General features: G+C 34.6%; 1 protein-coding gene across 2 annotated transcripts; it reads right to left on the bottom strand.

Annotated features, from left to right (window-relative positions):
• Positions 1–30: 30 nt before the first annotated feature.
• Positions 31–14,308, bottom strand: LOC127870792 (homeobox protein OTX2-like). 2 transcript variants are annotated; one of them, XM_052413277.1, is made up of 5 exons: positions 14,050–14,308; positions 9,610–9,780; positions 7,144–7,485; positions 3,426–3,595; positions 31–1,726 (listed from the first exon to the last, which is right to left on the bottom strand). In XM_052413277.1, the coding sequence occupies exons 1-5, from the start codon at positions 14,174–14,176 to the stop codon at positions 1,214–1,216; spliced, it is 1,323 nt and encodes a 440-aa protein (XP_052269237.1). In that variant the 5' UTR covers positions 14,177–14,308; the 3' UTR covers positions 31–1,213. The 2 variants fall into 2 exon arrangements, with proteins under 2 accessions (XP_052269237.1, XP_052269238.1); XM_052413278.1 differs by having other exon boundaries at positions 9,610–9,684.
• Positions 14,309–14,741: the final 433 nt, after the last annotated feature.

Raw genomic sequence — 14,741 nt, 5'->3', positions numbered from 1 at the left:
GGTATTGTATAGAATAACAAACACTGTAGATTATGTTATTGCATTTATTCCCAACTGGTCGATTAAGAGCAGTTTTCTTCCGCTCCATAGCAATAATGGAATTAATGACACTTTTGGCATGTCATACAATACAGTAAATGTCGCAAAATATCTTCACATATAATAACACTATACACATTTCTTTATATAGACATGTAGAAAACATAAATTACGCATGAAATATACAAACGAAATCACTGGAAATATTGACGTCGTGAAATGAAATTGATTCATAAAAACAACGGTGAAATGAACGTACACAATTATAATACACTTTATACAAAATTAATTTAACTTGTAAATCTATAAGCTACAATCTCAACCGTTGTAACATAAGTATTGACTGGACATTCGACGTACTGGCAAATGAAAACGATATGTACAATTGTCATATTACTTATTTTAAGTAACAAAAAATAATTTTGGAATGTAATTTCGACCAATACGCTGCTATCATTGTTCTTTTTGTTTATCCGATATGTTTTGTCTTTATGTAAAAAAAAACTCCAACAATTCAATACAAAAACAAAATCAACTAACGAAAAGAACTTTATTAATACGTGTTTGGTACACCATCAATGGTTTCTACCGCAGTAACGATTGAAAACACGATAATTAATGCAAGGAATGTTGAAAAAATTGGTGATGTGTGAAGTGAACAAAAATAAACTCTAAAATGAAATTAAATATCAATATTGGACATTTGTGAACACATCTTTCTGGATATCATTACATTATCGTAAGCAAAACAATTACCATATATTTATGTCGAATATGATCAGATCAAACTACTGTTGAGTCATTCAGACTGATTGTCAAAATCAAAATCATTTTTGTTTAAGCGGATGTTCACCAAATAATCTGTGTGTAGATTTAACGCTTACGCTGTTAGTCGATGGTTGGTGAACACAGTTCCCACTTTACTGTGAACTCGACTATTCACAGTAACCCACATTCTACAGCACTTCGAAAGGTTCACAGTTCACGCCTCGTACCCTGGTCGCCGTCCCTTATATATCAATCTCATACGGTAACGTCGTCGTTCTGACGCGGGACGTCAGTTATGATGTCACTGTGGACGCCTCTGGATACGTCACTCTGTCCCCAGGCCGTTTCTTTTGGTAGTAATAAATAATCACAACAAACAAGTCAGATTCTCATCGTTTTTTAATTATTACAAAACCTGGAATTTCGGCCAAGAGGAATCCTTGTATTCTAGACAGTCTCCGCCGGCGGGGCGGGACAGACCTTGCGCTGACGGCAACGATGAGTACTGGTTCGAGTAGGAATTGGACATACTGTTCGCCTGGTTCGAGTGCATCACCGGGATCTGCATAGGCGTCAGGTAGTCAGAGTTACCGTAATACGAGGAGGGTCCGTAGTTTTGGGAGTAGCCTCCGTGCATGTTGCTCATCGGATAGCCGCCCGTCCGCTGCATGCAGCTGTTCTGGTACATGATGTCGTTGACAGGCGCAATAGACGCCGGGCTCCAGATGGACGTCGGCGCGTTCATGCTTCCGTTGCTCAGCGGACTGGACACTGGTGGAGATTTGGAATAGCCGCCGACGGGTGAGATGGACGGCGGCGGCGGAGATTTTGCCTTCTTTGGAGTCGGTGACTTGTTATTGTTGCCTTCCTTCGCCTTAACCTGTTGGCGGCATTTGGCACGGCGGTTTTTAAACCAGACCTGAAGTTTAAAATATTATTTTTAATAGTTTTCGTGTTTGACAGTTGCCAGCATTTCTTATTAATGCATTAAAACGTTAATTGCCTGTTTGTTAGTTTACCACCCTTCTCGTCCGATTACATCTGTATCAAAGGATGCTGCCAGGTTTTTGAAATATTTCTTTTCTGTCCTTGGTTATTAGCATATGAATGTAGTTTATTGTCATTTTGCGTCACTATCCCTAGAGCGACCGACCTGGTTTGAAATTGAAGTATCACTTATTTCATATCGATCCATATTTCAGATGAGAAAATCAATTTTCTATGTCATTTCCCCCTCTGAATACAACCACAACTACCACCTATCGCGTGTACCGCGTGACTTTTCGAGAAAAATGTCGTCCGTCTTGAAATGATAAAAAAACGCACCTGTATTTTTTTTCAATTCTTCAATACTGACAAGTGATAAAACAATATCTGAACGTTGGTTTATTGCCTTTAAAGTTAATTACAACGCAAAGGCGAAATTCATAACGAAATAAAGCTTTCACGTGAGTTAACATTTCTCAAATGCCGTTTCCGTTTCTAAGAAATCTTATTTGATATTAATTGGTGCGAATTTTACCACCCCAGTTTCGTAAATTGCCGTTCTATGTCGAACGTGCGTCCAACATCGAGTGGTGCTATGTATGAAATTGAATAAATCGGAAGGACAGGACCGTGTCACAAGTGACGTCTGCTTTCATCCTTTTGCGACGGTGTCGTCTGCATTTAACATGTGTTTTGTGATATCTCCATTCATTAGCGCGGTGTTTTCATATTTCTCTCTGCACGTGAATAGTTCCAGAGCAAGTGATTAAAGGATTCCTGACGTTAATGGATTTCGGATTAAAATATTTCGTTCGTTCCAAGATAATATTAATCTGTTGATACGGAAAAAAAACAGTCCTAAAACAAGTATTTTTATGGACAACAATACTATAAGCACTGTAATTCGAATTAAATGTATTTTAAAAAGTTAGACATTGTACCTTTCTCAATAATAAGCAGACAATACTCAACACGGTGTAACACGTTCAATTACTGCTAATTGATTGACTCAAGTTAATGAAGATTTTTGGAGGAAATCAAAATCTTCGTTCAGAGATTGTAAAAGTCCATATAACTTCTTGACGGTTCGATCATTTGTTTGCAAACTCAGCCAATATTTTCGCGCATGATATGGGTTAATTAAATAGTGGTCAGACGACATTTTCCGTTTGGTCACTCGAGGGGAAGTATTAATTTGACAGTCTTTTCATGAGAAATCTTGAAGGAAATATGACTGTTTGGAAATCGGTTCTGTTTACCCGTTAAACCAACAAACTTGTCAAAACATCCAACGGCAAAATCGTGTGTCTTTCTTAAAGTTCTTCTTGTAATGGAATTGGAAAATATTTGCCTAACGTTCGTAAAGATGTTGTCATTTTCAAACAATACACCTTTCTACTGGCAGAGTTGGCATTTATTCAATGTTATACGTATTTTATTTTTCCCGTACTTCTGCGAAATTCGCATTAGTTCATTTAATAACATTTAACAAGTTTTGAGCTTAACTAAATTCAATTAACTCACAAACTCTGTAGTTACATGTATTTTAAAGATAAAAGTAAACTAAGAATGTTTTTGGAATTTGTTTGGTGTAAACTCAACAAAGATGTTCGTAAAAAAGTTATAATTACTTGGACGCGAGATTCTGGGAGGCTGATTTTCAGGGCTACTTCTTCGCGCATGAATATATCGGGGTAACGCGTTTTCTGGAACAGGGATTCCATGACGTCAAGTTGAGCGCGAGTGAAAGTGGTCCGTTCTCTTCGCTGTTTTCTGGGGTTGTTGCCGCTGTATGGGGACACTGGAAGTTAAAAAAAATATTATTCAATAACATAGACCTATAGACAAACATCGTCGGTAAAAAACACAAGATGGCGACTACTATGTTCGTCTGTATACCTTTATATTAGTGCTACATATTATTTTATTATCGTACAATGGAAAACGAAGTTATTACATAAATCTATTATATCAATCATTACGTTGCTATTGATGTAATAAAATGGCTTTCATTTTTGCTACAATTATTTCAACAGAAAGGAAGAGCTCGTTACTATGTTCCACGACGCCGTATACGACATGGCGACGTAGAAACAAAAGAAACAGTTTGTGCCGAGTTCATTCGGTTTAATTTAGCGTGAAATGGCTGAACTGTTCAGAGTCCAAAAAGCACATACAGACCCGGGGATTACGCGTGTTTGAACTCTCTACCATAATAAACAAAATTTTAATCGCCTTAATGGATTATTAAACTTCCAATATACATTGAATTGACAGACTGTTTAGAATTTGTATTGAAAAATGTTTAAGCGCTTGCTGATTAAGATGAAATGGAATTCTGTTAACATTTTCTGTACTGTATCAGCACTGTTGAACAATTAACTTTTTATTCGCACCTTATTGCATTTCGGTAAACAACGTCTTAAGTCGCTTTACCAATTCGTGCAATTTTTATTAAAACATATCGTGCAATTTTTATTAAAACATACATATAATAAGATATGTGTATTACCCGATTTAAAGCTCTTAAATTATTTAAATATTGAAATAATCGGAAAATTTTAGCCGTACACAGAAAAATCGATGTACTTACATACTGTTAACGAATTAACACAAGTTCAAGAATTTATTGCAAATTGTTTAAAACTATATTTAAAAGAAATAATGTTGAAACCTGGACAAAACTACGGTGTATATCATAGTTAGTTTAAGGATACAACTGTATAATAACGGTTGGACCATCGTGTTAAACACCAGGTGTAAAAAATACGTATTAAAAAATAATCACCATGATGTCGTTAGGGAAATTGAAGGGGTGGCATGTGACTAGCTTAAAACCAATGCACACATGACTAAACGGTTAATTGACTCGTCTCTTCTCACAAACGGTGTCTACAATTATATGACTTGGATGTTAAAGATATTCAACAATATATATATATATATATATATATATATATATATATATATATATATATATATATATATATATATATATATATATATATATATTCATAACAAAGATCCATTTCTTAATATTAAATAAAATTACGAAAATGAAAACGAAAATTGAATCATAAATGCAAAAGACACTCGCCATATCTGATAAAATGTATTTAAATATCATCATTTTGTGTTAATTAATATTTTATTAACACTTGCCTCTTAGGACTTACAATTCACTGCGTTTTATATTATGGTATATCACGGACTAGCGCTACTCGTGAAAAATAAAGAAAGAAAAATGACATCTGAATTACTTATTTACAAGTTCATCATTCAACAACCATCGCACCGTAAAAAATGTAAAAAAAGATATTCATGTGCGCTTCGCGTTGCCCCTATAAGACTCGCTATGAAATATTAAAATATGCTCAGACACGCGTAAGGCAGTTCGATTTTTTACAATCAACAATTATTAGCAACCTACGATCGGCAATTGAATCGAGTGAATCTTTTCACGGTGAGCACGACGCTGCATTTGTATCTCGCCAGCATTCGAGGTATTCTCAACTTTGCCCGTGATGCATTGAAAACTCATCAGGGTCGCCATGCAAATATATACAGTCCTGGTAAATGTTATGGGAATCAGTTAAAACATTGGCACGATGCTGGTTTACATATTTGGTCAATTAATGCCGTTGGTGTTTTTTTAACAGTTGTTGAAGCTGTTGTTGTTAATGTTGTTGAGTCTAACGAAAACAAAAATGTGAACATGCTACAAATGTGAAAAAAAAATCTTTGTAAATAAAGGCATTGGCAACCAAAATATCTTAACCTTTTCAAAAAAGCGAAGGCAAGCTATTTCAAACAGACAAACATAACAACTGTTAAATGTCCTGATAGAAATTATATTTTCGTTGCTGCGAAATAAAGTTAGAGTGAATAGACAAACAATGGACGTAGCTTAATGCCAAAAAGTACTTTTTATTTTGTAACTGCGAAATATTCGTTAAAAAAAACGCCTTGAAAAAAGGCCGAACGAAATTTGTCAATGGGAATTCGACAAAGACTGATGCCGTCTGTGGAGCAATATTTTACGACATCTAATGAGATACTGACATCTTAATGGGCCTCGATTTTATTTATGTTTCTTTTCTCGCCCGCTGAAAGCGCTGGGACGAATTTTGTGTGGTCGCGAAAGTGTTGAGCAAATTTTTAACAGTTAGCGGAAACGGGCTTGTTTGAATTTTCTATCATTTCCATATTGAAATTTGCATCTTTTATCACCATTCATAAAATGAGATGTTAAGAGTTTTATTATCGAACTGTGGTTTGCGAGCACGGTTCATTTAGCGGCTTGATATTAAATGTAAATACTAAAATGAAGATGTTTTCAGGGGAAGGTAGCTGGCGTGATTTTCATTAGCATGATAATTTCACCTCGACTCGGGAGTTCGTCAAATAGGAGTGCACATGAGTTTATTTTTTAATGCAACAACTTCGGAGTTAGACGATAGAGGAATATATGCGCGTATTTAAATTTTAATTCAAGTATACTAAAATCCAAATGGTGTCACTGATGTTTGTTACTAATTACAAGTAAACCACCAGAAATTGATAACATAAATACAATTCAATACACAGTGTATGTTCCGACGCTCTATTTAAATTTTAACACTCAATAACACTTAAATAACAGTCATTATACATTAAACTGGCTAAAAGACCTTCCTTACAGTACTGAAAAGACTTGCTCGCGAAGTCAGACAAATACATATAAAGTTATTAATACCAGAAGTGACGTTTCACAAGAATTAAATCCCTCTTAACCTTTACATTAATACTGGTTCTTTTCTACAATCGCCCCTGTGCTACAAGATAACGTTAGTTACATTAATATGCATTCTTCAACAATTGTATTCCTCAATACTTCTATTACTTCTCAGAATTGTAAGATTATGCACATATCTATTTGGACGCAGTTATGATACAAATACAGTAGGTAAATGAACTATTTTCGTTAACGTGTCAATATACACGAGTTAAATTTCCCACTTCGATAAGGATATCCGATGACTGAAATCTGCGAGGTCCCTGATCAACATTTCTCTACGTATAGTTAGGAAGTGGCCGATAAAATCGAAAACTCAAACTGGAAAACCAAACAAGGTTTCGGGTCGGAACGAAGAATTAGTCTCAGTCGGGTTTCGTGGAAACTACTTTTTACGCCTTAACAAAACATTATGAATCCCGAATCTAAACAATAATGAAAACCAATGTACATGCTGTATTTTACGGTAGCCCATGCCCGGGTGCATGAAAAACAAAGAACGTGCTGTATTTTAAGGTAGCCCATGCCCGGGTGCATGAAAAAACAATGTACATGTTGTATTTTAAGGCACTTACTCTGGTAGCCCATGCCCGGGTGCATCATGTCGACGTTGGGCGAGGACAGGCTGATACCGTTGACGCTGTATGGCCCCTTGGAGCCGACGGGCGGGTACGCCATTGACGTCATTTCCGGATGCGGGATGTGATGCTGCAGGTGGTGTTCTGGTGGCGAAGGATAGTCGTGCTTGATGTAATCTTGCTTTAGGTAATCTTGCTTCATATAGTCCTGTTTCATATATTCTTGCTTCATATAGTCTTGTTTCATATAGTCTTGTTTGGTGTACTCTGGTTTTACGTAGTCTTGTTTCCCGTAGTCTTGTTTAGAATACGGCGACTCGTGCAGACCTATTCCGGTGTCTGGAAATAAAAAGGCTTTAATTCACATTCGATATAACATCATAACTTTACAACTACTAGTAATATATGTGTATATAATTACATGTAATAGTTGTAGTCCGTCCAAAACAAGCATGGATTCAGGTAACGGATCAAATATCATACTTAGTAAACAATGGTTGTTTTCGATTTCCTAAATTTGGACAAAATATATTATAATTTGTTTATTTTGACAGACAGCTATTTGCATTTCATGGAGTCATTTCTATGTATGACAAGTATTTCTCGATGGCGTCGTAAGACAAACATCGGGTCAATGATGATCAAAGATGAATTCGTGTTTAAAGAACTAAGTAAACAGAAACGCGAAGTGAGACATTTCTTGTGTTTTCTGCATATTTCCCCATAGTATTGTCATTCGCGGATTATTTTCTAAATGGCTTTATGAGATGTCAGGTCCTAATGAAGTTGATTGGCAAACAATGAAGGTGTGAATTCTTAAGTGTGATCTGGCGGTGACAGGGTCTAAAGAATACTGGTGTCCGCATCTTAGACATTTCTGAGCGCTGTACTTTCGGATATTGAGCAAAACGTCCATTTATGCGTCAATTAATCAAATTAGAGCACTGTCAAGGCATTTCTAATAAGAAATTATAATAAGTAAAAAGATAAATTTGAACGTAAAATATAAATTAAATGACAAACATGTTTTTCAATAAAAAATATATATTAAAAAAACATCAAGTCCAGTAGTAATAAAAATAATAATAATAATATTATTATTATTATTATTATTATTATTATTATTATTATTATTATTATTATTATTATTATTATTATCAATATTAATATCAATAATAATATTAATAATAATGATTTATCGATCATAAAATACAGTTTTGTATCGTTTGATAAAATATGATAAATGTGTCAGCGGCTACCTGGCGACCTGCTTTGATCTCCCTATTTCCCAATTATTAACCTAATTAAGCAACGCGCGCTGAATGGACTCAGGGGTGGAAATTTTCTGTTTCACCGGATTTAATTGTAAGATTCATATGCTAATTCCAGTGTCCATGCAGCGAAAAATTAGTGCTTTGTAATCTTTTGCCCACGTGCGCGCGAGTCTTTGATAAGCAGACTGTCAAAATGCAGCCTTCAGTGTCCAATTGCTTAATATTCTAGAGCTTTTTTTCTTAACATAATTTTGTGTTTATTGGTTCATTTTGTTTATTATTTTAAGAACTAAATGCATCACATAGTTTAAATGACACATTTTAAGGGTGCAATAACATCAAGGCCAGAATGAACAGCCATTCAAATAATCTAACTTAAACTCGATTATAATCCTAAAAACAAATAGGTATAAGCAGCTTATTTTCTAGTCTCAAAAATGTAACATAAGAACAAACTACGGTTATTTCTGATGACTACAATGTAAACGTAAGCATTTACACAGAAATCATTTATTTAGTTAGTAACATATTTAATAATATTATATTTATGTAAATAAATATTTATATTTATATTTATATTTATATTTATTAACTTCTAATAACTTACAATTTAATTCATAACACATAAACGTGAAAATTTACGAATGTGGAAAAAAGTATATGAAATATATTAATGGATTGTGTTAAAATAAATTTATATGTGACATGCAGATTTACACAACAATTTGTTTTGTAGGAAGTGAGATTGGCGGGGATAGTGAAATAAACGTTGTCCATGTAAGGCACTTTTTTCTTTACTCAAAAAGAGTTTTAAGGATGATATATTTTTAACGTTTGTTTCATTTCTCAATCATTTGACTACTGCAGCAAAAAATCACGTCCCGTATTCACCAATCAATTGGTAGATTTAATTTTTACGATAAAAACACCATACACAATATAATTGGTACCAGTGTTGCAAATTTCATAATAAAACGTTCTTAATAAAGCTTAATACAAATTCAAATTTGTCAATACCTTGCGAAATCCAAAAAGTTGCAGGCCCTCTGGTCGATGAAAACAGTTATTATATAAATATGTAATTCATATAAACTGGACGGTAAAAACAGGGCCATTCCGATTCGGGAGGTGGACGGCGGTGTATAAATGGAAAATAAATTAAAATTAAACATCCACTTCCGTTACTCACCGGGACTGCTGGCGGGTGACTTCTCTGAGGAGTGCAGAGCCTCGCTGGAGGTGTCCGTGACCTTCTCGCCGTCGTCTGAAGAGGACAACAATTGCTGATTATACATGTATCCCAGCATTACCGCGTCACTTCCGCTACGCGTCTCGTTGTCCAGCATCCTTATATCCGCCTCTTGAGAAACCAAAATATTGATAGCACACTTAAATGCGTATTTTTATTTCAACTCTTAAATTTTTTATCAATATTTCAAAGTATTTTTTTCGATTCGGTTTTAGTTCTTATTTATTAAATCTTCGATTAAAACTTATAAGCCTTCAGTTCTTAATGCTCGATATTTGAAGCAGATTTATTTTAGCGACTGGATCTATGGTAAATCCGATGGTTTATGTTAATCCAGCACGTGGTCAGTTGTTTACATACGTTAATCCAACTGCAATACAACACTGGACGCATGCGCGCTAAGACGGGTACAGTGTGGCCCGCCCACTCGCTCCGCCCTCCCGATTATTTATGTTTGTTACACCTGTGTGCGACAATTTCAAACTTGAACACGACTAACACCTCCTTACGTGACCGCGTAAGAAACAATCTTTCATTCAACAACAAAAAAGTTTCATGTTTAACAAATTGTAATCCTAAAGTAATAGTTTCGTTTGTGTAACATAATGATACTGATGACATTGCACATTTAAATCCGCAATGTTTGAATGTCCTTTAACATAATGTTTTCATATCCTAAGTTTTTGCTATTTAAACTTAAAAAAAAAGCATAGAAAATTAAATTTCATGAATTTTCTTTCATACGATTATTTTTTTTAAACATGCTACGCATGAAATGAATAGCAAGTAACTTTAAAATATAGCCAGGTGAGCAAAAATTTAATTTTTTTAAAAATGCTACGCATGAAATGAATAACTAGTAACTTTAAAATATAGCCAGGTGAGCAAAAATATAACCTTTTCGCTAAAACATAAATAGATTTAGAAATCATTTATTTTTAACTAAACCTAAATTAAATACAAAAGAGTCATCCGATATTATTAAACAAAGAGATCAGTATGCCCGTGATTCATAGATATCAAGTGGCTCAGATCATACGGAATACATTGATGTGTTTGTTTAATTGCGTTATATCAATTCGCGTTTATTTTAAGATATTACAACCCAAGTCAATGTTAAATACCAAACGGTATACGTATAATAATAAGTATTATAACTGTTGGCTATTAGCACACTCTTCTAATCTCCTATTTGCGCAATTGAATTAATAACCTTCTAAAGTACATGTGTAAATTATATTTATGTGTTTATCAAAATGAATAACGTCTACGTGCGAATAAAATAAATAAAGGGGCTAGTAGTAAACCAGGAAAGAATTCACCTGCACATATGCGGAGATATATAGCTATTGTTTTCACCTGCACAAATGCGGAGATATATAGCTATTGTTTTCAATGCGGAGATATATAGCTATTGTTTTCAATGCGGAGATATATAGCTATTGTTTTCAATGCGGAGATATATAGCTATTGTTTTCAATGCGGATATATATAGCTATTGTTTTCAATAAGGCGTACATTAAGACGTGCTGCCTTTTATTATTTTTTTAATTATTTAATTTGTGATTTACCAGTCGAATACGAAAGTCCAGCGCGATTTAGTTCTGTAATCATAACGGTATTTGAAGCACTTAATTTGTTTATAACCGACTGGCTAGGAATCCTGTCCTATTGCCGACACGCAAACATTACGTAAAAACAACTGCAGAAGACAAACTACAGAGTGCCAATGTATTTGCTTGTCTAGTCAATATTTTGAGAGACTTTGAGTGACCCTGGTGTCAATGGTTGACAGAATGAACATTAACCGGAAGTGGTAATCTGTCATTTCCCCCACCCCTTCAAATAAACACATAAGCCTGAGTACAATATGAAAAACGACAGAGAGCAGTATTTACCGTGAAATCTGTGTTATGAATAAAAACAAAACAATAAACCACAAAGTTGTCAAAAACATTGTCTACTTTCACGTTATGGGAAAATTATAGTGTACGTATTCCACGTGACTTTATTTTTTAACCGTTTTATATAATAGGATTGTCAAAAACGTAATATATTATTTTATACGTAGTTTGTAAGTTGCATAAGAATTAATTTACAATTTTATAAGGAGGATCGCGACAAAAAGCTATATATCAACCCGATCAATCGACTGTTAACAAAGTGCTATAACAACTGTCATAGCTTCCGTATCTTTTACTTCGGATACATTAATTTTTATATAAACGTTTATACCGAGTTACGCATTTTTATCTTTTCTTCGATATTGCAATGTTTGCGTAAGACTGAATCCCTTAAATGACGATGATAAAGTGGCCCTTAACCTAGCGCTGTGACGTAACTGTCACCCAAAGCCATTTATAGATGCCCAGTTTGTGATAGAATAGGTGTTCGGTTCGTATTTTCACTGCTACCGATATTTGAATTTAAAATGTAGATAAAAATCGATTTTTACATATCGTGATAGATATTGATACGAAATAACTCGAAATGTAACGTAGGTTTTGGCCGTTACGGAGAGATAATGTTTATCTGCTATTTGTTGACAACATGTGAAATTGATTGGTTTTGACTACTTAGTCACGAAACGAAAAATCGTTACATTAATCAATTAACAACCGGTATACATTAAAGCGATTTACGGACATATTTTGGTGACTTGATGAATAAACATTCGAATTGACCCAAATTGGTTCGAAAACTAATGATATCGGAATAACGTCTTCATTGTTTCAAGATAGCACAGGGATTACTTCCGTAAATTCAAAAACGCAGTATGGTAAAGGAAGAATCACACAAATGATATACGATATATAAATATTGGTAAAGCCCCTGATAATATAGCAACATTATATAGTTGTTAAATTGATATTGAAATGGCATAGTTTCGTATTTATATAAAAGAATATAACACATAAACAATCTTTGAACAAAAACGGGGGGGGGGGGGGGGGGGTAAATGTAGTACAATTAAGTGTATAATTTATCTTTGCATTGACCGTGCCATGTGTAAGTTTCTATTTTCTAGAATTCTTTCACAAAATTACAGCAATGCGTATTAAACATTTGTACAGAAGAAAAAACCAAGGTTTAACAAGTGCACCCAGTAAATTCATAGTGTTAGTTTGGGCTGCCGTATATGATGTAGGCCTACATTCACATTCGTATATAAATGTATGACGCGTATGGTAATATTTTACGAATATTAAGCGAAATCGCTCAGGGGGTCCCTTTCAGCGCGAATTGAAGTGACATTCAATTGTGCGGAATTCAACCCGAATAGCACCCAGGTGCGACCGGTATCGCCGTGTCTTACACGTCGGGACGCACAGATCAAAGCGTGACGAAAGTGAAATCTTAATATGAACCACGATGCATGGTTGATGCAAAAAGCATCATACTGGTAAACGTGCATGTATTCGTATAGCAAATTTAACAAAATTTGATTAAACTAATCACCAGAAATTATACCCGTTAGTACTAAACCCATGCAATATTTGACCTGTGAACATTTTCCAGTCAAGCAAATATAACACACATCAACTGACGACGGAAATAAACCTGAAATTTCTCCACCTCATATCTGGCCAGAGTTAAAATAAAATGCGCTTATAAAATTGTTCCATATTTTCAGCAAAATGTTATGAATGCTAGTATATACAATGAGCGATGGAATGTTCACATGTAAACCAGAGTAAATGACTGGACGAAACAATGTTCAATATCGATACGATTACGTCAATCGTCAACAAGAACTTCTGAGTTATAGACAGTTTTGGTAATCATATTCATATTTAAGAATCTTACACGCTAAAAAAAACAACACGATTTTTAAACATTTAAATCCAAGCACATGCTTATCCCGAAACGTGTATTTGCATATGAATTAAACCCACGCGTTTGATCCTAATACATACACAATTTAATACAAACATTGTCATTCAAAATAAAAAATTGTCTACAAATGATTGATCTTTTCTGAACGCTTGTTGTTGTAGGCGTCGTCGTCGTAGGGTTGCTTATGTAGCAATAATGTTACTTGATAGCTTTAATTTTGTTTTGATCAACGATTTGTCAAGATATACCGGTAATTATGTGTTTTACGACTTGACTTTAGGCCAGGCAATATTCGGAATAAAAAGTAAACATCACCAAATCATGCTACAAAAATGACGACAGATCTACTCAATATTATAAGAGTGTATCCAGGCAACACAAACGAATTTTATGTTAAAATCATCCTTGTCTACATAACCGTTAATCTAGCTTAATTTATGTTACAAAATAGTAAGGCATACGCATAAATCATGTATTAAATAACAATTACACTGTCCATTGTTTACACGCAAACTGGAGCGGAAGTCTCAAACGCGATCCTACCTGCGCACGGGATCTCCGTGCTATCGTCTCCAAAACCTTCATCCTTAGATTCCGAACAAACTTCCACCCTTTCCAGCTTAATTCCAACTTCCGACCCTGTCTCTGACATGTTCAGTTTCAAATGCATTCCTGTGTATGGTCTTAACCGAGAGGCAGTCGCAAACAATATACCTCTGAGATTTACTCAAACTCAAATAATAAGCTGTGTGGTGACGATATGTTTATTCGTGCTTGCATAAAAAAGTACACGGAGCTCGTTCAGCTGACCGCTCAAAACTAACGGGACTTTCGAAATACTCCGGTCGATTTGACCCTTTTAAAAACAGATAATATCAAAACCTTTTATAACCGCTTTCTATCAGTTTCAATAACAATTAATTAGCGAACACTTCCTTTATTTTCTGACAGAAGAAACGATTTTTACACGAGAGGGGTTCGCAAATTTCTATTGACATTATTTTCAAAAGATTTTATTTACCCAGTATGTCGATCTTTATTTATTGTCGCTAATTGGAATTCTTTCGATGTTTGTCGTTGAATACACGAAAATTAAGTGAAAATTGCACACCCCTTTTGGTGAAAACAATTATGGCCATCTTGATGGGAAAAGGTGCGCATATTTTGTTAACCATGCACAATCTTATCGGATATCATCAATACGAAGTAACACCATCATGAAACGTTTCGCCGCG

This window comes from Dreissena polymorpha, chromosome 3 (assembly GCF_020536995.1).
Source record: "Dreissena polymorpha isolate Duluth1 chromosome 3, UMN_Dpol_1.0, whole genome shotgun sequence".
In the NCBI taxonomy this organism is placed as follows: domain Eukaryota; kingdom Metazoa; phylum Mollusca; class Bivalvia; order Myida; family Dreissenidae; genus Dreissena; species Dreissena polymorpha.
The sequence above is the reverse complement of the archived record's forward strand: the minus strand, read 5'-3'. Positions and strand labels throughout refer to the sequence as shown.

Excerpts from the sequence above, each read along its gene's own strand:
- LOC127870792 (XM_052413277.1), bottom strand. The coding sequence starts at position 14,176 with ATGCATTTGAAACTGAACATGTCAGAGACAGGGTCGGAAGTTGGAATT. Across the intron at positions 3,596-7,143 it reads CCCGGGCATGGGCTACCAGA|TGTCCCCATACAGCGGCAAC; the intron begins GTAAGTGCCTTA and ends TTTAACTTCCAG. Across the intron at positions 1,727-3,425 it reads TCCCAGAATCTCGCGTCCAA|GTCTGGTTTAAAAACCGCCG; the intron begins GTAATTATAACT and ends TTTAAACTTCAG.